Below are 22,410 nucleotides of genomic sequence, written 5' to 3'. Positions count from 1 at the left end.
GTAGGAAGACTGCCTATTTAGAGGAAGGCTAGGGACTGTCTTTAAATAAATAGCATTGCATCTAAGAAAATATTATGTGTACCTATTAGTACAGCAAAGTAAAACGAGTTGAGAATCTGGCCTATGCTTTTTTTAAGAAGTCATATGTAAATTTTGATACAATGTAAAACCTAACAACTGCCAAAAGGGAGACCTAAAGTATTATATGAGATCTGAGGAGAGCACCAGCTCCTCCAATTCTGTCTGTTTGCTTGTTTCTGAGGTGAAGGGAGGGATTGATGAGGAAGGAAATATTTGAAATGGACTCTGAAAAATAACTAGAATTTCTATAAGAAAAATTAGGGAAAAGTGGAGAAGGGATTCTAGTCAGAGGGAATTCAGCACAAACAAAGCTTAAAGGAAGAATAATAAGGAGTGCCTTTGGGAACTCATCATCATCAGGCTGTTAGCCTGATGAACAAAATGCAGCCTCTCCCAATTTCTCTGCAAATAGCTAGAAGATGCAGAAAAAGTAAAACACGTTCTACAAGAAGCAGAGCAAGCTAAGGTCAGAATCTTGGAAGGTTTGACACAAATGATCAGTCTGATGAAGATGGGCTGAGTGAAAGCTACTCTACTTTGTGCGTGACTCTGACACCCAGGTTCAGCACCACAGAAAAGACTGGAGTCCTCTACCATTATGGGTGGGCTCTGGATTCCACGAAGCCAGTCACTAATCTGCCCGTTCACCTCCCTCTATTTCCTCCCCTCACCCACCCACTAACTGTGTATCTTCATCTAGCCATCTTTCTTCAATCAGGCAATCCAGAAAATCTAGAAATTAACTTGGCAGAGAGTAGTGGGGAGTCAGTAGTGACAGAGTACTTTCTGAAAGGTGAAGCCCCACGAAACAGATGTCACTGTGAACGTAAAAGAAGTATCGCGTAGCAGCACGTCTTGGAAATTACACTCTTTCCGTCACATTATATCTCAGAACACTAGGGAAGCAGACAATACAGGCAGAAGAATAACGAAGCAATAGCTGAAAAAAAGTTTACAGCAGGAGAAATCCAACTAGAACTTGGTTCTTGACCTGATATAGCTCTTCAGCCCCTCACTCTGGATGGGAGAGGACCCAACCACCATAACAGCGGACACAAAACAGGAATATGGGCAATCCACTCCTCTTTTTAAGAATAAGAAAAAGAAATAAACACAAAGTGGCCACCTCAATCAAGGATTTCTTGGTTGTAAGTTACTTATCAATTCTACTCAAATCATTTTAATCATAAAAGGGTTATTAATTAGCAGTATATTGGAATAGTTTATGGAACAGTTATAGATGGCATTCAGCTACTAGTAATAAAAACAAAAAAAAATCTTTAAAAAAATTAGGAATTCTATTTTTCTCATGCAACAAGAAGTCTAGAGGTAGTCCATTCAGGTCTGATATCAGCAACCAGCTCCTTCTATCTTTCTGCTCAGGCATTCTTAGCATGTGACTGTCACCTGATCACCACAAGATCAACCTCCAACGTCACATCAACATACTGAGTAGATCGCAAAGGAAATCTCAAAAAATTAAATTATATACAGATCACATTCCCTGATGATAATTTAAATCATATAGTAATAGAAATCTATAGCTATCAAATACCTAAGCAATTAGAATTTAAAAGACAAATCTCTAAATAACTTTTGGTCAGAAAGAGAATCAAAACTTACATTTTGACATTAAAAGCAATAAGTACACAACATATAAAAATTTGTAAGATAAAGCCAAAGCCACACGCAAGTCAAAAACCCAAAACTTTAAACATACACATTAGTAAATAAAAACAAAATTGAAAGGTGCTCCAATGAGGAGTTTTAGGAAAAAACTATAAAAGAAACTGCACGATATGGCTACTGTTAGCTCTGCAGACTCAACACATGCACTTCCTTTGTGCATCCCAGTGACACTGACCTTTTTAACATTTCTAAAACACTCTAAACTCTTTCCTATCTCACAGCCTTTGTACTTCCTTCTGTCCAGAAGACTTCCCTCGCCACACAACCCCCAGGTTTTGTCTACTTAACTCCCACTTGCCCTTCAGATGCCAGATCACACTGTCCCCCAGATGGGTCAGGTCCCCCCATTTTATGATCTCATAGAACTCTTTATTTTCATAGCACTTAAATGGTGCATCATTATTGATTTGTGATTACCTTATTCATGTCTCTCAACCTCACCTGATGGTAACTCCATGAAAAGAAGAAAGATCATGTCTGTTGTTTTTGTCATTATACGCCCAGAACCTCATCGAGTACCTGACACATTAAGTATAGGTTCAGCAAATACTTATTAAATTACTCGGTCCAGAGGGCACTGTCTCCAGCACTACAACCAGACAGATACCATTAGCCTGAAGCCATCCGTATCAACGTTCCTCCTTCTTATTGATGGAGTAACCCGACGGTGGAGAGGCACTAGAAACAAGATTTCAGCTTTCCTTAGAAACCAACATTTCTTAATATCTAAAAAGCTATCACAAATGAATAACAAAAATATTAACACATCCATAGAAAAATGGGCTAAATACATAACAGAAACCACAAATGTCAAAAAACAGACTCACTAAGACTTCAGATATTGGAATTATCAGACTCAATATGTGCAGTATAACCTTCTTATCAAAATCCAAGCAACGTAGTATGAGAAAGGCAAAATGAAGGCCAATATTACCCATGGACACGGAGGCAAAAATCCCAAACAAAATATTAGCAAACAGAATCCAGTAATACATAAAAATACATACTACAGCAGGACCAAATTAGGTTTATCCAAGGAATGCAAAGTGGAAATATCTAAGTGCTGAGATCAGAAATACCCAGGCATTTAATGGACAAGACTCTTCCTCTGGATGGACTTCAATAGATACTATGACTCTATTATATCTGCACTTAATATAGCTGGCCATTGCTTTTTTGACTAACTCCTTCTTGTTTTAGATATGTTCATAAAATATTAATATATTTAATTATGTTATAAGCAGAGGTTGCAAAGTGGAGACTTTGGGTCAAATTCAGCCCACAGATTGTTTTGTTTGGCCTGCAGTGTTTTAAAGAAACAGAAGCCAACATTTACAAACTGAGAAACTTCAATAAATCCAGATTTATGGTTTCTCTCAAAAAAACAGGAATATTTGGCAAAACTGGCCTCCATTGTTACCTGTAAACAGTCAGCTACAGCTGAGCAATGGCTGCTGCCTTTAGATCGAGTGTGTGTTCCCCTGTTTGCTAGACTCTCTGCTGCTCTGGCCAAGTGTTACCTGCCATTAATCTGTATGTGTTCTTTTTTCCCCCTTCTAGAGTAAACGTGAGAGAAAAATAAAATACTTGTTGTTCTCTCTCTCAGATGAGGGAAAACAGAAAATTGATCAAAGACGGGTCTATATATCAAGAAAAATAGAGGAAAGTACATCTATTTGTGGAAGTGAAGAGTATCACTTCGTGTTTAGTATGCTAACACCTGGTCAGCTTCACTCCTTTCTATCACCTGCCTGGCTCTGTAGGCATTAAGATTGTGACCTCTGGGTTAGAGTCACGTGCAAATGGCCTGGGAGCAGTCTGCCTCATTCTAGGGACTTTCTCCATTTATACTCTACCTGTTATGTGTTGATCCTACAATTTAACTATCAGAATGCAATCTTATGTCCCTAATTCCCAAGTTTCTGGGAAGCACCTCACTAGCCCCCAAATGCAAGAGTTGCAATTGTTACTTATTATCTATCCTGAACCTAAACTGAAAACCAGCTAATGCCTCTGTTCTCTTTTCTCCCCTTATTTCCTCCCCGCAAAATAAGCTGCTACTGAATCTGAGAAAAGAAAAAAGTAGACTGGAATGTTCACACAGTGACCACAAAATATAATTGTAAGTTGGTATCTCAAATGGAAGTCGATTCTCATAAACATTTGTTCAAACTACATAAACATTATTGCTGCACGTGGGACAAACTAGACTTATTTTAGACTGTTGTGTCTAATGTGCTGGTAATAGCTACTCAGCATAACGTGGTTCCTGTTCTTTGGGGAAGTTACCACCAGTGAATATCCCGCAAGGTTAAAGCCCAGCCCAAGCCTACAGAGCAAGACTGTGTCTTTCCATCCACGTATCTCCAACCCAGCACTGGGCCTGACTCAGAGCAGATGCTTAGCGAGTATCTCTTGATTGACTGATTGAATGAATGAATGAACAGGCAGATGCTCAAGCCCATCTTCAATGTGCCTCTTCTATTTTCACACTATCAAGTGGTTTTTATAGTAGGGTTTCTGTCCTGACATTTACTGAGGCTAAAATATATAATTCAAATTTTTTAAACGGTAATTCTATCACAAGGCCCCAGACTTGTCTACGTTCATTTAAAGACGTATCCAGAAAGGAGGTGATTTTCCTTTTTGTGAGTACATTTGGAAAAAGCTATCAAGATTGTGTACACAAATGACTAAATGTGAAGCTGGAGATGCTGTGTCAGAATACATAGTTTATACTAGCTTATACTCTTTATACCGTCTTAGAGGTTAAAATTACCAAGGGGTAAAAGCTTAGGAAATGTAACCAAACTTTATCTAAACATCATATGTGTTTAAAAAAAGAAGAAAAAAAAGTCGTGCAAGCCTGATTTCTTATGTTTAGACTTTACCACGAGAGAGAGCAAGAGAGGGCCAGAAGTGTGTGCGTCTAATACAATGAAGCTTTAATAAAGCAATATTTGTTTTAAGGGTTAGTCATATAAACAGATGTGAAAGCCATCTGTTTGCTCCATAAGTGCTACTTGAAATTTATAAGAAAGGACAAAGTACATTTCAGCAGCTAATAGAATATAGGCCAAGATCACACAACAGTTAACAGCACCGCAGGACTAGAACCCCATGTCTCCTAAGTTCAAGTCCGGCAGTCTGCCCTCCAACATACTGCACCATGGGGTTACAGTTTGAGAATAAAACAGTATGCAAAAAGTTCACTGTCTTGCCTACGAAGTTGTGTTTACCAACTTCCAGAAAGTTGGCCAGAATGTACAGTTCTTAGAATAGCAGTAGAGATAGAGCGACCGAGTTGTTCATGGAGGATAAAATGAGGCTACTTAAGCTACACACCATTATTTTTGGTTGCAAATGTCAATTCAAGTCAATTTTGACATAAAATCTGAAAGAGTAACTGCATCATCCAAGGTGTCTATGGTCTTAGCAACACAACTACTCCAATAACAATCCTGTGTGCACTAAGAAAAACTCTCCGCATCATAAGTATGCAGGGCATTCCAGACGTGTAAATAGATATAGACTATTTCAGACACACGATATTAAGAAAGGTCGTATTGGCAATATTAGAATAGAAACACTGATTCCTCATACATAGGTGTTACATAGGTTGTGGGAAATAGTCCCTTTGTTGGAAGACAATTTGAAAAATTAAATTAAGGACCCCCTCCAGATGTCATTAAGAAGCCAGATCAGAATAAAATTAAAATCAAATAAATATGAACTTAAATTACAATATATTTGAAAACATTTGTTGATATGAAAAGGGAAATGTCAACCAGAAAAGTGATAATTATGGAATTTAAAATTTTGTCATTGTGTCTCTAGCAATATGTATAAGAATGCAGTATATCTTGATCTAGGAGGTGTGTAGTGTACCAGGCAGATTTGGTTGGTGTCTAGTGTGGCAAAGCATGTCACAGGCTATCACAGCCAGTATCTCTAAAAAACAATTTCCTCTGGACCAGTTCTATAGTCAACCAACCTTCTGGTCTTAATTTGGTTTCCTTGGTAAGTTGATATACCAGGGAGAGAATGTATTAATAGGCCAACAGGAATGTCTGGTCTGCTTGACAGCTCTAATTGTGAGGTAAATTAATATATTGTCTTTCAGGCGTAGTCTCCCGCAAGTTTTATTAAGTTGTCTCGACTATCCAACGTCCTTATCACCTTCAATGAGTGTACTCTCAATGACTCAGATCATAAACTGAAAGGGCAGATCTTGGGCCTTGGTAACCTCACTAGAAGACACAGCCTGGGAGGCCAAACCTGGAAGCTTGTCAGTCTCTAATCAAAATCATTATAATTACCAGCCCACAGAAAGCCAGTGGATCCCAGAGCTCACGGTTGCCACTTACTCCACACATTCCTCAATAACTCAACAGAAGTTTCCTATAAAAGCTTCTAATAAATCCAGGGATAGTTCTCTCACGTGAGCACCTCCACTGTATGATTCTGTCCACAACGCAACTTTCACCTCTAAGAATGGGGGTGGAGGAGGTGGAGGAAGAAAGAGAGGGAAGGAGGGGAGAGGGAAAGGGGAGGGAAGAGAAAAAGAAAGAGGTGTGAATTCAGGAGCCTGTCAGCTTGAGTTTCAACCCCAGGTCTACGACTTACCAGCTGCGTGAACTTGAGCAAGTTGCTTACTATCTCGGTGCTGTAGCATCCTCATCTGAAAAGTGGGGATAACAGGATCTGCTTCATCTCTTGTGAGGATTAGAGTTAATATGCAAAAATACACACAGCCTGGCACATTGTGAATGGTTTTGCGTTTTAACCCTAAAAAATTTTCCAATCGAGTGCACTTTTGCATTTTGCTACTGAAACTGTAAAAATCCTAAAACCAATTTTCTTAAATGCAGAAAATAAAGTACAATGCCCAATGATTATGAAAACAGTATTTACTTCCATAAATACAAAAATAACAAAGTTGTCCTTGTTAAATTTTAATTTGCATAGGAATCAACTGGGCATCTTGTTAAAATGCAGATTTTGACTCCATTGGTCTGAGGCAAGCAGATCCTGCATGTCTAACGAGTTCCCAGGGGATGCTGCTGCTGCTGATCTGTGGACCACACACGCTATGGATGATTTGATTCAAAGGAAAAAAATAACTAGGAGGAAGAAAGTAAAATAAAATATTTAAAATGACCAGCAACAAAGAGTACCATAGGAAGGCATTATAAGTATGCCTTAGATTGCACAATAAATATTACTCAAATATGTGTGTTATACACATGTGTATATGTATATATACATATATTACTCAAATATATGTTATACATATATATATATATAAACTGCATTTATTTATGTTTTATTCATATTTACCTGCATTTAGGAAGCATCTTACTGAAAGGGATCCTGCCAATACTTTTGTTATAAGAATAATTGGCTAATTTATTGATATGGTTTATTTACTTATTGTTTAGAATACATAGTAACATACTCTGGTAGGAAAAAATTTGATCATCCCAGAAACCCATAAATTTAAAATGGAAAATTTCTCCTTTAATCTTCCACTTCTAAGCCCCTGGGATAACAACTATTAAGAATTTGGTGTGATACTTTCAAATATTTTTCTATTCTTTTTTTGTGTGTGTGAGAAAGATCAGCCCTGAGCTAACATCCATGCTAATCCTCCTCTTTTTGCTGAGGAAGACCGGCTCTGAGCTAACATCTATTTTTCTATTCTTATATACACAAATATAAGATTTTTCTTCAGAAAATGGATTCACACTACACCACTATAATGCAACTTTCATTTTCAAAAATGTCATAGACATCTTTCCATGTTAATAGACATTCATCTCATTTTCTCCAGTGATTGCATAGTATTCCAACATATTATAACTTATTTATCCACTCCTTTCACTGTGCTTTTAGCTTGTCTCCGATTATTCACTATTACTAATAATGCCATGATGAATTTTCTTATACACACGTCTTTGTATAGTTGTGTGAATACATCTGTAATATGGTTCTTGGAAGTGAAATTGTTGGGAACGATATATACCACTAAATTTTGAGAACTGCCAATTTGCTTTTCAAAGACTTCTGCCACTGGTCCACAAACCTGCCCATTTATGCCCACATTGTCAAATGGATATTTGCAATCACTTTAACTTCTTGATAATCTGACAGGAAAAAGGCATCCCTTTATTATTTTAATTTGCATTTTCTTGATCACTAGTGGGATGCACCATCTTTTATAACGTCACTAGCCATTTTAATTTCTTCTGTGAATTGTCTATTCATATCACTTGCCAATTTTTCTCCCAGGTTATTTTTTTAAGAGCTTTATGTATATTAACATTAATTATATTTCTAATAGACATATTACACTGTTATGTATGATAAAATTTTGTTGCTTGCTATATTTTAAGTTTTTATGGTGTTTGCTGTATAGAAATTTTTATATAGTTAAGTATTTCTCTTCTGGATTCTTTCGTCTATGTTTTATTTCTTGCTTAGGAAGACTTTCCCTATCTCCAAAGAATAAAATAGTCTCCCATACTTTTTCTAATTTCATTGTTTTAGTTTTAATGTTTACATCTTTAATCACGTATATATTATATGTATATCAAATTGTTTTTAAAAATACACTCGCATGAGACTTTTCCCACTGGTTTTATGGTTTAGTCAACACTATACTATTAGTGCTACAAGGATTAGAGAAGTTTATTATGTAAAATATCTGGACAGCCTAAAAATCACGTTAGCAGTCTTAGCCTTTTCTCTACGTAACTTTTATTCAACCTATTTTCATATTGACACCCCAAATCAACTTTTATAAACCAATTAACAAACATTATTGCAAATATTCTGAATTATGGCATGTTGGTTCTGCCTGTATACAATCCACTTTCCTAGTGCTGAGTCAGTACTACAGAGAAGAAAGCTCTCTTCATTTAGGTCTCGGCTGAGATATCATCTCCTCAAAGGGACTTTCCATGCCCTATCAAACTTCAGCTCCCTCCATCCTTTTTCCCTGCTTTATTTTTTACAGTTCTTACTACTACTTCAAAAATTACATTACATGCTCATGGGTCACCATGACAGCAGGGGCCTTATCTTGTTCACCACTATATCTGAGCATCTAGAACAACTCAGGTATATGTTGAATAAATTACCAAAGAAAGTTCTCAAGATGTTAACATAACCAAGTGAAAAACAAAAAGTACTAAGTATGCTACAAGCAGTGAATCTTGTATCCTGTCAGTCATTGGATTTCGGGCAGTCAACCACGTGTTAAGGAAAACAGCAAATTAAAGAACATACATTTTTGACTGAATTCACATTACTTTAGAAAAATGAAATTCCTCCCTAAAAACCAAACTATCCAGTTTGCCCATTTTATTTCTATGCTTTATTCCCTATTATTGGAAGCTTATTAAATACATTAGAGCATATTTATATCATGGAATACTAAGCAACTATTACAAAAAGATGTGATCCAAGCAAATTATTAATATAGAAAGAAGTTTGTGTGGGAAAAAGCAGGCAACAAAATATTTAATTGTATGACCCCATTTTCATAAAAAGAAAATATCTATTACATGTGTGAGTGTAAACACATTCTCTGGAGAATGTACATCAGAATACTAACAGTGACTATCTCTGGGTGATGGGATTAGGTTTGATTTTTATATTTTTTTCTTCTCTGTATTTTCCCATTTCTCTAAAATAAACATGTATTACTTATGTAAACAGGAAAAATTGTTTTAGTGCAGAAGAATGTAATAATGTGTGACTGAGTGGATTTGCACTCAGCATCCATACCAACCGCCTCCTCCTAGAACATCTTCTTACTCTGCAGAGGCTGGAGAGCTAAAAACTAATTTCCCAGACTCCCTTGCAGAAAAACCTCATGGAAGATTTGAATCAAGTCAAAAGTAAAGCAGAAGCCTTCTGCCTGTGGGTTCAGATATTCTGAGTGACATGCTCAGCCATGCAGAGGTTGAATTGCTCTGCATTCCAGTGTAGAGTCACCAGGTACCAAGAGATAGTTGTGGCAGGTTCCTCATTTCTAGAACACAACTACTGCGGCATAGTCTAACAGGAGTAATTCCAATGGTGAACTCCTTGACTGGTGCAGAAGTAGCAGTTCCCCCGGTAGGCCAGCAATACATGTGTGGCTGGGAGTCATATCTGCAGACCCAAACGTGAGGCCACTCCTCCATACCTTTCAGTGTCTTCGTAAGGAACTAAGTAGTTCCAAAATTCCCAATATTAATCCCCACGCCTCCTAAAATAGCTAGAGTGGTTTGTTTCCTGCCAGCAAGTTGTCAATGATACAAAAATGATAAAATGCGTATCATCAACTGTAGAAATAATTTATACAACAAAAATCTGTTTCGGAATGTGGGGGGAGCACGAAAGGCTAACACACAAAAACGTGTGTACGCATATGGGAAAAAAGGATCACTAAAAATACACTAAAATGTTAATGTAGTCATCCCTCGTGGTAGAAATATGGGTAATTTAAATTTTAGTTTTGCTTATCTTTCTTTAAATTTTCTTTTTTTAAAGGGAAAACCTTAAAAGCCATTTTTTTTTAAACAAAAGAAACAACATCCTCCTACAGGAAAAAAAAAGTAATTTCTGAATGTCTCTTGAAATGTTTTAGGCAACTAGGAGATAAACTAAAGGCATTAATCTGCATGTAATACCATAATACAGAAGTATGTATCACGGTCTAAATAGGGGAGCAAGTCCCCATGGTTCACGAGCTCAGAGCAAATATTTGTCTATTCTAGTGGCACAGTCAAGCTGACTGCTCTGTGCTAGAAAAAGGGCAGCTATCTTGGGAACTAAACATATAACGTGAGACTAGCCAGTGCCACAGCTGTTGGCAAGCTTTCATTGTTTATAACAGAAGCATATCCCTTAGAGCTGGCTAGCTATTTTAAAGACATCAAACAGAATGGAAGTGCCTTCACCTACCCAATCATTAAATGAGATTTTAGAAAAAGAAGGGCAAAAGTGAAATAAGCAGAGAAGATTTTCTTTTAAATACGTTTTTTTTAGCTTTCCATTTAACATTTATATATTGCTGGATTGTTCTTTATTCCCCCATTTTCTCTACCCATTAGCTTCATGACTTAGGATCCAGACAAGGACAAGCCATACTTCTTTATTCACTGGCAGAAATTATCATGAAGAGTCACGATGCATTTGCAATCATCAAAGAAACAGCAGAGGGGCCGGCCCAGTGGCACAAGAGGTTAAGTGCGCGTGCTCCACTGCGGCGGCCCGGGGTTCACCGGTTCAGAACCTGGGCGTGCACCGATGCACTGCTTGGCAAGCCATGCTGTGGCAGCGTCCCATATAAAGTGGAGGAAGATGGGCAAGGATGTTAGCCCAGGGCCAGTCTTCCTCAGCAAAAAAAAGAGGACTGATCTTCCTCACAAAATAAATAAATAAAATTAATTAAAAAAAGAAACAGCAGATAAAACCATTCTTAAGCTATGGAAATTCCTATCAAGGAATTTCATTAGAATTAGATTAATAAGAAAATATCCTTATACCTATTACCACAGTAGTTTTATAAAGCTATTTTTCAAATGTCATTTGATACTAGTTACTCTTGTAAAAGCATCTTTCAATGACAACATAAACACTAATTTTGGATTTTTTATGGTTATTGATTTCTTTGACCTAAGAAACCTTTGGCTACCCTCAAGTCACGAAGATATTCACCAGTGTTTTTCTCTAAAAAGCTTTCTACTCTAGCTATTACATTTAGGTCTATGATCCATCCCAAATTCATTCTTGTGAGGTAGGGGTCAGCGTTCATTTTTTCCATGTGGATATTTAACTCTTCTGGTTCCACTTGTTGAAAAGACTTTCCTTCTCTGTTGGACTGCTTTGCCAACTTTGTCAAAAATCAAGTGACTATATATATGAGGATTTGTTTTTTGGCTTTCTCTTTTATTCCACTGATTATCTGTTGATCCTTAAGCCAGTATCACACTGTCTTGATGACTGGATACTACTTACTATAATATTCCTTGTATAGCTTTACAAAATTTAAGCCTCTATAAAAGAGGGCATATAAATTAAGTTGAAATAAATAAATGGGATCAAGAGGAGCCTAAAATAATCCTTATGAAATTATTTTTAAAAATTGTATCATGGCTTTGAAAACACTCCATAATTACTATCGTATCTAGAGCAAAATATATTTACCCAGAAACAAATGAAAAAGTACAAATTCTTCTTTATTACCTTCAACTGAAATTATGTATGAAAAATATTTCATTAATTTTTCTATTCCATTTCCCACCAGGTTTTCTCAACTTAGTTATTTAATAATACCACAATGTAGTACGCTTAAAAATAATCCCTAAAAACTTCATGTGTTTGAAGCTAGAAGATGGGTACACAGTCTCCTTACATACATTTAAACTTTTCCATAATAAACTGTTAAAAAGGCATGCATTAATTTCAGAAATGTGCCTAGGGGGAAAAAAAAGTAGATTATTTCCTTTATAAAAAGAAGTTTTATAAAATCTCTTTTAAAGTTTAACTTGGAAAAGACGATTAGGAGCAAGAATACAATATTATTTTATAAAATAAAAAACAAAGCAACTCCTCAAAGCAATTAAAAAAAACTCCACTGTGGGTAAACTGTACATGGCTCATGGAAAATACTGGGCTACAGTAATTTTGTTCAGATTGGCACAGAAGAATCCTCCCCCACAACCATTATCCTTTTTTTAAAAAGCAGATAGCCTGAATTGTCAAACCTCTGATTTTTTATAAAGATACAGCTTAACAGCTTGAAACATGTTGCCAAACTGAGAATGACACCAAAAATCTTTAAGATTTACAATTTGTTCTTAACCTGAAACTTTGAAGCACATTACTCACACCTTCCTGAAACAACTCTACAAAACATACATAACCCCAAACACTTACAGAAAGTTTGCTAAAATAAAATTGGGATGTTTATTATTTTTTCTACTGGCAGCAATGAAAATCACTAGAAACTGTACTTTTGTCCTTTTCAATGATCTGCATTAAAATTACACTTTTTGCAATGACTGGTATAGGAGATAAAATTCAGTTTTATAATCCTCAAAATAGTTAGATATCAAAGACAGAAATACTGATTTTTTCCCATTAATGATGAGAAGAAACAAGATTCAGTTTAATCAAGATCTGATATTTATAAATTTTAAGCATTTAACTGAGCTAAAAGATCAAAAGATTAATTATAACAATTACAGGTAGAGAACATCATTTGTGCATTTTCTAGGTTCATTACGGTAGTTACATATCCAGAGAATCAACAAGAGTACCAATGTCAAATAATGGAATTTGAGCAAGCACTCTTAACATCACTTTTACCTAATAGGCACTACATGCACACAATGCAGGTAGGGAAAAAGTTTATGAATCCATGCATTAAAGACGAGACAGACTGGTACTACTGCCAAACGTGCACTGAGTCAATTAGGATGTTGCTCAAAGTTCTTTATAATTAATGGTTTCCATGAAAATAAGTGCAGAAGCAGAAATGTGTACACATCCCAAAGCATCTTCTTCATTTGGTTTCCTGTGCTTTCTTTGCATTCTGCTTTTCTTTTGCCTAGAAATAGAAGATAGTATGCTATAAAATCTTAAAAATTTGTTTTAGATCATATTAAAATGTGTCTAAGGGCATTCTTAAGCTAAAAAGCCTAAAGTGCATTTTTTATAAGATCTCTACAGCATTATCTTTTATCACTTGAGCCTTGGAACAAACTACCCCTGGACAATTATGTAGTTATACTTTGCCCTCAATAAAAAAGGATCATGTTTGGTTTCCAGTTCTTCCTTATCTGAAATTGAAATGTATTATTATAATTGTAATAACTTAAAAAATACATACTCATTCCATAAAGTCATACTCATTGATGAGTATTTCAAACAGTATATTTACAGATGTGCCCCTTTCTCATTCAAATTGAGTATAAGAAAAATCCTACATTAGTTTCTGGATATTTAAGTAAATGAGTTTAACATAATGTCACTAAAGGATTAGATATCTGTAGTGTTGATAAACCTTACTTACACGACCTAAAAAGTGTTTTCACGTTACTTCATTTGATCCTCATAACAATTATATAGCTTGCAGTAATTTCACTTTACTTTTTAGCAGACGAAGAAGCCAGAGCATAAAGATATTATCAAACCTGACCAAAGTCACACAGCTAGTATATAACAAAACCTCAACAGAGGTCAAAAGACACATGTTCTGTAGCAGTGCTTCTCAGTGTACATACCAATGACCTGGGGACCCTGTAAAATGCAGACTGATTCAGTAAAATGCCTGAGGTTCTAAATTTCTAACAAACTCTCAGGTGATGCCAATTCTGCTGGTCTCAGACGACACCTCGAGAAGCAAGATTTTAGAGTACTAGAATATAATGTTCTTTCCACTATGTCACTTGAATCAGAAAGGAATAAATTAGACTTTTGCCTTTATTAACAGAAAACTTCCTTAGATTAAAATATAGGGTATTTAGAACAATTACAACCATTTTTTATAACGTATTAGGTAATATAATTATTATTCAACTGTAGGATAAAATTGAGTGCTATGTCTTAGAATATGAAGAGTAAATACGTTACATGTACCATACAAAAAATAATAAGACTGAACAATTTTTAGTTAACAAGTGTAATTTGTAATATGATATGTATACAATTTCTCAAATACGTTTCATGTTTCCAAATAATAAAAATACAATTCAATTTTAGACATAATGTGAAATAAAAATATGTACTTCTTTCCTTATTGATCTCCAAATATACTCTGAATATACAGAATGTGTAGTAAGACAAATGAGAATGAATTTACTGTTTTATGACATAAACTTTCCAACATAATTAAATTAACAAAGACATATAATGCAGAGAGTGTCCATACATTTACTAAACCCCATAATTCAGATAAAATTAAGAACAACAAATAAAATAAGTTAAAAATAATTACCACCATTTACTAAGCACTTACTATATACTTTACAGATATGATCTCATTTAATCCACACGAATGTGAAATAGGTGTGATTCCCAATTTACTCATGAGGAAATAGATGCTATACAAAGTAAATAACTTGTCTAAAAGCACCAGCTTAACAATAAGTAACATATCTGAGATTTAAACTGAAAGCTTGTATTATTCTGTTCTGCCTTTGTTAAAAAATAAAAAAATACAGGGGCCAGCCCGGTGGCGTAGTGGTTAAGTTCGCGTGCTCCGCTTCGGCGGCCCAGGGTTCACAGGTGCGGATCCCAGGCACAGACCTATGCACCGCTTGTCAAGCCATGCTGTGGCAGCGTCCCATATAACGTAGAGGAAGATGGGCATGGATGTCAGCCTAGGGCCAATCTTCCTCAGCAAAAAGAGGAGGATTGGCAACAGATGTTAGCTCAGGGCTGATCTTTCTCACCAAAAATAAATAAATAAATACCATCATATCTCTAAAAAGCATGGAAAGAACGTACACTTAAGAAATATTTTCCTTCCACATAGTATGCCAATGAGATATTAAAAGTTGCTGACTTAACTCACATAATTCTGTAATCATAGATATTAATGTAGATACTACTGTGAACAACTATTCTTCTATCTTATTTGTATTAAGGGATAGACAAAGTAAGTTCTGAAGATTAGTTATTTAGTACCAATAGAATTATAATGTCTTCCTGGGCTGGCCCCGTGGCTTCGTGGTTAAGTGCGCGCACTCCGCTGCTGGCGGCCTGGGTTCGGATCCCGGGCACGCACCGACGCACTGCTTCTCCGGCCATGCTGAGGCCACGTCCCACATACAGCAACTAGAAGGATGTGCAACTATGACATACAACAACTATCTACTGGGGCTTTGGGGAAAAATAAATAAATAAAATTATTTAAAAAAAAAAAAAAAAGAATTATAATGTCTTCGTAAAGTGTGGACAAAATTCAGTGTTGTGAAGTTGCTTTAAATCCCCCTATAGCTACTGAATCTATGATTTTACACTACAGTAGGTGATTGGTGGTGGTTAAAAAAGTTGGGATGGACAATGATTCAGAATTACATATAAAGGTTGAGATAAAAATTTTTAAAAAGTTGTAAGTATACTTGAATAAGTAAAAGTTTCACAAATGAAATCTTAATTTTATTTTATATTTTAAGGAAGAGATTTGGTATACGGCACAAGGAGTTTTAGACTATCTACTTTTAGGTTACCTCCTAAGCAAATTTTATGTAACATATGCTCAATGAACTCATCAGATAAAGGCAGAATCCTCATATAAGAAAAACACTTATAAGGCAAGATCTTAACCTAATTCATTATAGCCATACACCCTTGGGAGAATCAGTCTTCGCCCTTTCTTTATTATTCTCTAAACTGAAAACATTTCCATAGCTCAAATACGTTCAGGCCACCAAAGGCTGTAAGCAACTGCCTTAGCTGCTCAGAAATCGGAACCTGGACAGGTCTGGCATTTAGCAACACCGCCTAGAGCAGCCACATCTTTCCTGTCTGGTTCCTTCTACCCCTTTCATGCTCTGACCCCCTTAATCTACTTTCCCTTGGCATGATGGGGGGCATTTCAACTTAATAATCATTTCTGAATTCTACATATAATTTTTCTTAGAAGTACTGCCATTAAGTAACTATCACTATTAAAGCCTTTATATTGTATATAATTATAAAATCTAACTTTAATATATTCTGTTTTTAAATTTCTAACATTTGCATTTATTAACAAAGTGATATTCAATATGATATAATGATTTCCTTTTTCAAAATAAGATGAACAAAAATATATTGGTGCTAAGGAAGCTGATTTATTGGTAGAGAGTAAGCATTGAATTCTAACTACAGAGTTAAAATTTTGTGGGTGTGACATTTTAAGCGGCATAAAGCTATTTAGGAGCTACCCTGTTCTCCCCCAAGATCTTTAGCATGACTTGATTCCGGCACTTAGCAGAATAATAATATTCAGCACAGCACTACAATTGTTTATTTATTCTTTTCTCCAACTATACCATGAGTTGCTTAAGAGAGAAGAATGTGTCTTAATTACGTATACGTCCACAGACTTTAAGAGTGCCTGGAATATAGTTGCAGCTAAGTTTGATAAATAATTAAAACATTTCAAAAATTTTAATCAAATAATGAATCTGAATTCCTTTCAGAATCTAGGGGGATAACAGATATTGCATACACACAAGAAATAAATTATCTCAATATTGCTTGTGCAATATTATTAGCCAAAGAACGGTTTGGAGAAATAGGCAACAGCAAGGTCAATCAAACAAATGCCAACACAAGAACAGCCTGAGCCGGTCCCACTAACACCAGGCATTCACATACTGCCACCCTGTGCCCAAAACGATGTGCACTGAAGAATCACAGCTCTAACGCAAAAGCTGAAAGCTGCTGTTCTCCAACGATGCTTTCAAAAAAATCTGAGGATATACTCTCGTTCAAATCAAACAAAAATAGCCCTTTTCCTAATTTGCACACAAAATATTCATTCACAGACCAATTTTAAAGCAAAATATATACATTTAAAATTTCTCTAATAACATCTGTCTGGTCCCTAAAAATATTTACCTATACTTAAAATCTATCATATGATTTAGCACAGCAGTCTACATTATTATTTTAATATTTTTAATAGAGAAATATTTCATAGTGTTTCATACAAAGAACACAATATCTAGGTTCTCTGTTAATCAATCAATTTTGAGAATCACAGGACCCTAACTGTTAATCTAAAAATTTAAAAATCAGTTTCCCATGTTGGACTTTAATACCCTGAGATACATGAATAGAAAAACATATGGAAAAGAGAAGACTCAGCAGTCTTCTGCAATAATTTTTGCATTTAATGCTAACAGTTGAAGCATACGTTTCAGGACCTGGGTACTAAGGTATACACAAGAACCTTAACTCACAACTCATTTAGAATTTATGAGGATATAAAACACCCGGGATGAAATGTATCTTGCTTTATAAACTTTAAAATTAATAAAAAAAAAAATATATACCTACCATGTATTCTGGTCTTTAAGTTAATGGTCCAAAATTTTATTTGCCTAGTAGTGTCTTCTCAAAGTGTTTCTCAAAATGTGGTACACAGACCAGCTGCATTAAATCACTTGGGGGAACTTATTAAAGATTCCTTCCCCTATATCAGAATATCTAGGGAGGGGCCAGGCAACATGTATTTTAAAAAGTATCCAGCGATGGTCACTTTCAGAAACACTGATTTTACAGCTTAAATTCAAAAATAATTTAACTGCATTTCACTTATTCAGCAAATATTTTATTTAAGTGCCTTATATTGAAGAAAAATATCTGAGAAACAACAATTTTTCACTAACCTATGCTAGTTTTCCCTCAGTGGAAAGAATACTGGCTTAGGCATAAGAAAACTTATTTCTTGGTCTAGGCTATGCTGTTTTTTATCCCCTTCAATATCCATTCTAGTTCTAAATTCTGTGATAATTCAAATTTTTGCTAAATTAAATAAGAACAATCTACTATTTAAATTATTAACATTAAAAATTTGTTTTCAGCTTAAAGAAAGGAAAATGCTTTAAATTTTATTCTAATGTAGCACAACCTTAGTTCTTCACACTAAGGATTCTGGAAGGCTAAAGCACTAGGGAAATCCCTTAGTTTGATTTTACAATATCAGGTTGAACTAATGCTCATCTAAAACATAAAACAATAGGTAAAAGCAAAAAACAAAAATGAAAAAGCTTCCACAAATTTACCTCTACTCAAGCCAAAACAAATATTTGTTTTTGGGGAATCTAAATCTAATTTAAGTATTCACCAGTAAAATACTTACCTTTTCTACTAGTGGTATTAACTGCTGGTGTTCTGCTAAAGTCTTTAACAATTCCATAATGAAAGGTAGGTAATTATGCTTCCTTCTGATATTTTCAATCTGAAAATAAAACAAACATCAAACCAAATTAATTCTACATTTCCACTAAATTTCTGAAATTTTAATTTTTGCATCCAACTCAAATTAGAAATGGGAGAAAATCCATTCTCATAAGAAAAAATATTAGAAATCACGAGATTCTGATCCCACTGAGAATAAAGACTAATACATACAATAAAACACGTGGAGAGAGTTTCTTGGGTGTGGCTTCCTACTCTTGGCTTAGCGAGTAACAGCGGCTTTTAAAAGTCTAATCTAAGATTACTTAAGAAAAGTTAATTCATGAAGGAAAATTTAAGAAGGCCCCCATGATTGATTGACTCTTGCTACCACCCCTATGCAAATAATCAGGCCATGCCTAACAAGACCAGCTTTATTTTTGTGATCAAGGATAAACTTTCTTTGAATTATTTTTGATTGAAAGGGGGTAAACTATAGGGAAAACTCTGTGCTTCAATGGAAGACTATGCATTGTCTAGAGCACACCCTCCCAAGTTACACGATTCTAGCCTTTCACGGCCATTGAGCTACTAATTAAATAATCTGTCTGGTAGAGGTTCAATTTACTTCCCTTCTCCCGCAGAAAACACAGTTTCCATCTTTTGCAAATTCATCTACATTCCTTTACTTCATATAAATTTGACCTTGAGTTCTCATTTGAACTATGTGACATCTTACAGCTTCCCTCAATTACTTAATGAATTAAATAAAATCTTAACACGTTCCTTTTATATCAATATGAGAATCACTTTACCGTTTTTTGAACAAAGCATTCTCAACAACGTAGCAGGGAAAGATTCTGAAAACTTACTTTGTGTTTTATTTTAGGCAAATATTAAAAATTAGTTAATTATGTAATAACCCTGCATAAGAATACGTAAATGATAGGCAGCTATGTTTTTATATCGTGTGAAATGGAAGATAAACACTGAAGCTTTCACGCCTTACTTGCCTGTCTCCATGAACTCGGCCCTCCTCCTTCCTGCCTGGCATGCTCTGGAGCCAGCCCCTACCACCTCCACCCCAAGAAATCCTACTAGTCCAAGGTCCGTTTATTGTAACAATCCCTTCTTGATTATCAAGTATGATGCAAAGCACCATGCTGATACTAGTGAGCAATAAAAAGGACAATCCTTGCTTTCAATTGAGCTTCAAATGAATAACAACGCTTTTTCTACTGTGACCTACGTGACAAAGGACATAAGTACCATTTCCAAAGTCATACAAAATTCTAAGTTTCTTTCACTCTTTACACTCTCTCTGAAAAAAGCTTATCAGACAGATTTCAAGTTAAGAAGAATGACATTATTAAAAATAGTCTTGCTTTATATTTTACTCTGAATTATGCTTAATGTAACTAAAATTAAATCAAAATTTTTAAAAAATCTAAAAAATTGGAAAGCAAAATAAAACAAATGAACCCAGCTGCATATCAAACTGGTGACAGAAATACATCAAGAGAAAATTTTTTCACATGAATTTAAAAACACAGTAATTTGATTGTACATTCAAAATGGGATATGTCCTAAGGAAAAAATAAACTTTCCAGTTGTTATTAACACTACTGGTATTGTTATTCTGAACTTTTTTATATACATATACATATATATTATACCTACATATATAGCATAAAGCAAATAAGTAATTATTTACTTATACACACATATGATATACATAGAGCACAAAGCAAATACGTAATTATGTTAATGTTGTTAGGGACCAAGACTTGCAGCTTAAGAGAAAAAATGCAGGTGCTTAACCTCAAGTATAAAACCCTTTAATCCTAAATTTGAGTATTAATATGAATTCACATTGTATTTTCTCTTCAAAAATAAAAAGTATTTCTTAACTCTGAAAAGGCCTAGAAATACGACCAATCAGTATTACTGAGCACCCTGAACATCCAGATAGTGATTTCCAAATACCATTTCCCACCAAACGGGCCTTCTTGGAAAAATGGCTGATTCCAAGTCTGAAGCAGGAAATGTACAAGATGAGTCTGAAACATCTTGTCATACCAGAAAGCCAGGAAGCTATCAAAGATGAGAGAGTCCTGTCAAAAGGACTTAGGAAACAGCTTGAAGTGGCTCCAAATAGCCAAAGATGGGATAATCTGAGCATCAATAATAACTGCATTGAACTGAAGCATCAAATAGGTTAAAAATCTGTTTGTAATAATACTTAAAAAAAAAGAAAAAAGAAAGAAACCTCACTAGTTACCTCTGTAGGGTGCCAGAGAATCAACTCACTATTCTGAAAGCTAGTAAACAATAAGGGAAAAACAAGCATCCAACATACCTTCATGTCAAAATACACCACTCTACATTAAAACATTAAAGGAATAAATAAAAAAATACCTTATATCTTTTTAATTTCTGTACTTCTTCTTCGATAAGCATCTGATTTTTGGCAACTTCCGACTGAATAGCACTTAACATATTATTACCCTGATCTGTATCCATGGGTTCCTCCTTAGGGGAAAGGAAAAGAAATAGTACACCCTAATGATTGAGGCTTAAGTCCAGAATATTTTAAAATAATAAACACAGTACAGTTCTTTTCAAATTTTAACTCAATATTGGTGACAGAATACCAGCCTAATAACTGCAATATTAAAGGATAAAAGCCCTAAGTAGTACCTTCCATACTTCCATGTTCTAGACTAATACATATGAATTTTTACCTAAAAACAATCTATACTGTAATATACTGTATTGCTATAATCTTCTGGTCAGCTATAAAATAAATTTCCTTAAATATACTCTTAAGAGAATGTGATCAAAGGAATGTAAACAAGGTCTTTGCCTATGACCAAATCTCTTCTCCAATCATATTTACTACAGAAAGATAATCAATCATGAAGGCTAGTAAAGATTACATGTGAATCTAAATGCGCCCAATTAATTCTGTGAGAAATATATTCTAACTTGCTTAATTACATAATGAAATTACAGTAAATAGTTCATTGCTAACACTTATTTAGCATGTACTGTCAGTCACTGTTTTAAGCGGTTCGCATATATTATCTCAGTTAATCCTCACAACAATCTTATAAGGTAAATGCTATTATCCTCATTTTACATAAAGAAACTGAGGCACAAAGAAATATACTCAAATTCACATGCCCACTAAGCGGCAAAGCCAGGAGCTGAATCTAGGCAGCCTGACTCCAGAGTGTATTCTCTTCACCACCACTCAGGACACTTGGTTAAATCTATATTTTTTGAAAAAACGAAGGAAAGAAAGAAGGAAAGGAAAGTAAATACTTTCCCTGAGAGAATAACTAAGCTAGCACTTTGTACTTAACAACATGGCCACAAACCTCAGCAAGCTGTCTTTGCAGCTCTGCTATCTTCTGTTCATATATCATTTTTCTGTCAGACACAATGGCCATTAAGTTAAACCGAATTTCACCTTCACTGTACCTAAAAAAAAGTTAAATTTATAATGTAATAAAGAATTGTAGCACTATTACAATCAAGATAATCTATTGTGATTACTCCAGTAATTCTCTGGGGTAAACACAGATAAATCTATCAATTGGCTAATGATAAAAATTGATATTTTTAAAAAAGCTTTTATGGGGCTGGTCTGGTGGCGTAGCAGTTAAGTTTGTGCGCTCTGCTTCGGTGGCCTGGGGTTTGTGAGTTCAGATCCTGGGCGTGGACCTACACACTGCTCAACCA

The 22,410-nt window shown here is 35.1% G+C and overlaps 1 protein-coding gene across 2 annotated transcripts in view; it reads right to left on the bottom strand.

The window, feature by feature from the left end:
* Positions 1-11,983: 11,983 nt before the first annotated feature.
* Positions 11,984-22,410, bottom strand: part of UCHL5 (ubiquitin C-terminal hydrolase L5) — a 39,188-nt gene continuing 28,761 nt past the window's right edge. Inside the window, exons 8-11 of one of the 2 annotated variants that reach the window (XM_004438998.3) lie at positions 22,047-22,149; positions 21,082-21,195; positions 18,626-18,724; positions 11,984-13,375 (exon numbers count right to left, since the gene is read on the bottom strand). In XM_004438998.3, coding sequence (XP_004439055.1) covers positions 13,331-13,375; positions 18,626-18,724; positions 21,082-21,195; positions 22,047-22,149 — 361 coding nt within the window. In that variant the 3' untranslated portion in view covers positions 11,984-13,330. The remainder of the gene's footprint in view (positions 13,376-18,625; positions 18,725-21,081; positions 21,196-22,046; positions 22,150-22,410) is intronic. The other variant, XM_014794143.2, reaches the window with a different exon arrangement.

The sequence above is a fragment of the Ceratotherium simum genome, chromosome 36, assembly GCF_057802395.1.
Source record: "Ceratotherium simum simum isolate JZ-2026a chromosome 36, ASM5780239v1, whole genome shotgun sequence".
Taxonomy (NCBI): Eukaryota; Metazoa; Chordata; class Mammalia; order Perissodactyla; family Rhinocerotidae; genus Ceratotherium; species Ceratotherium simum.
This window is presented reverse-complemented; position numbering and strand designations above follow the sequence as displayed.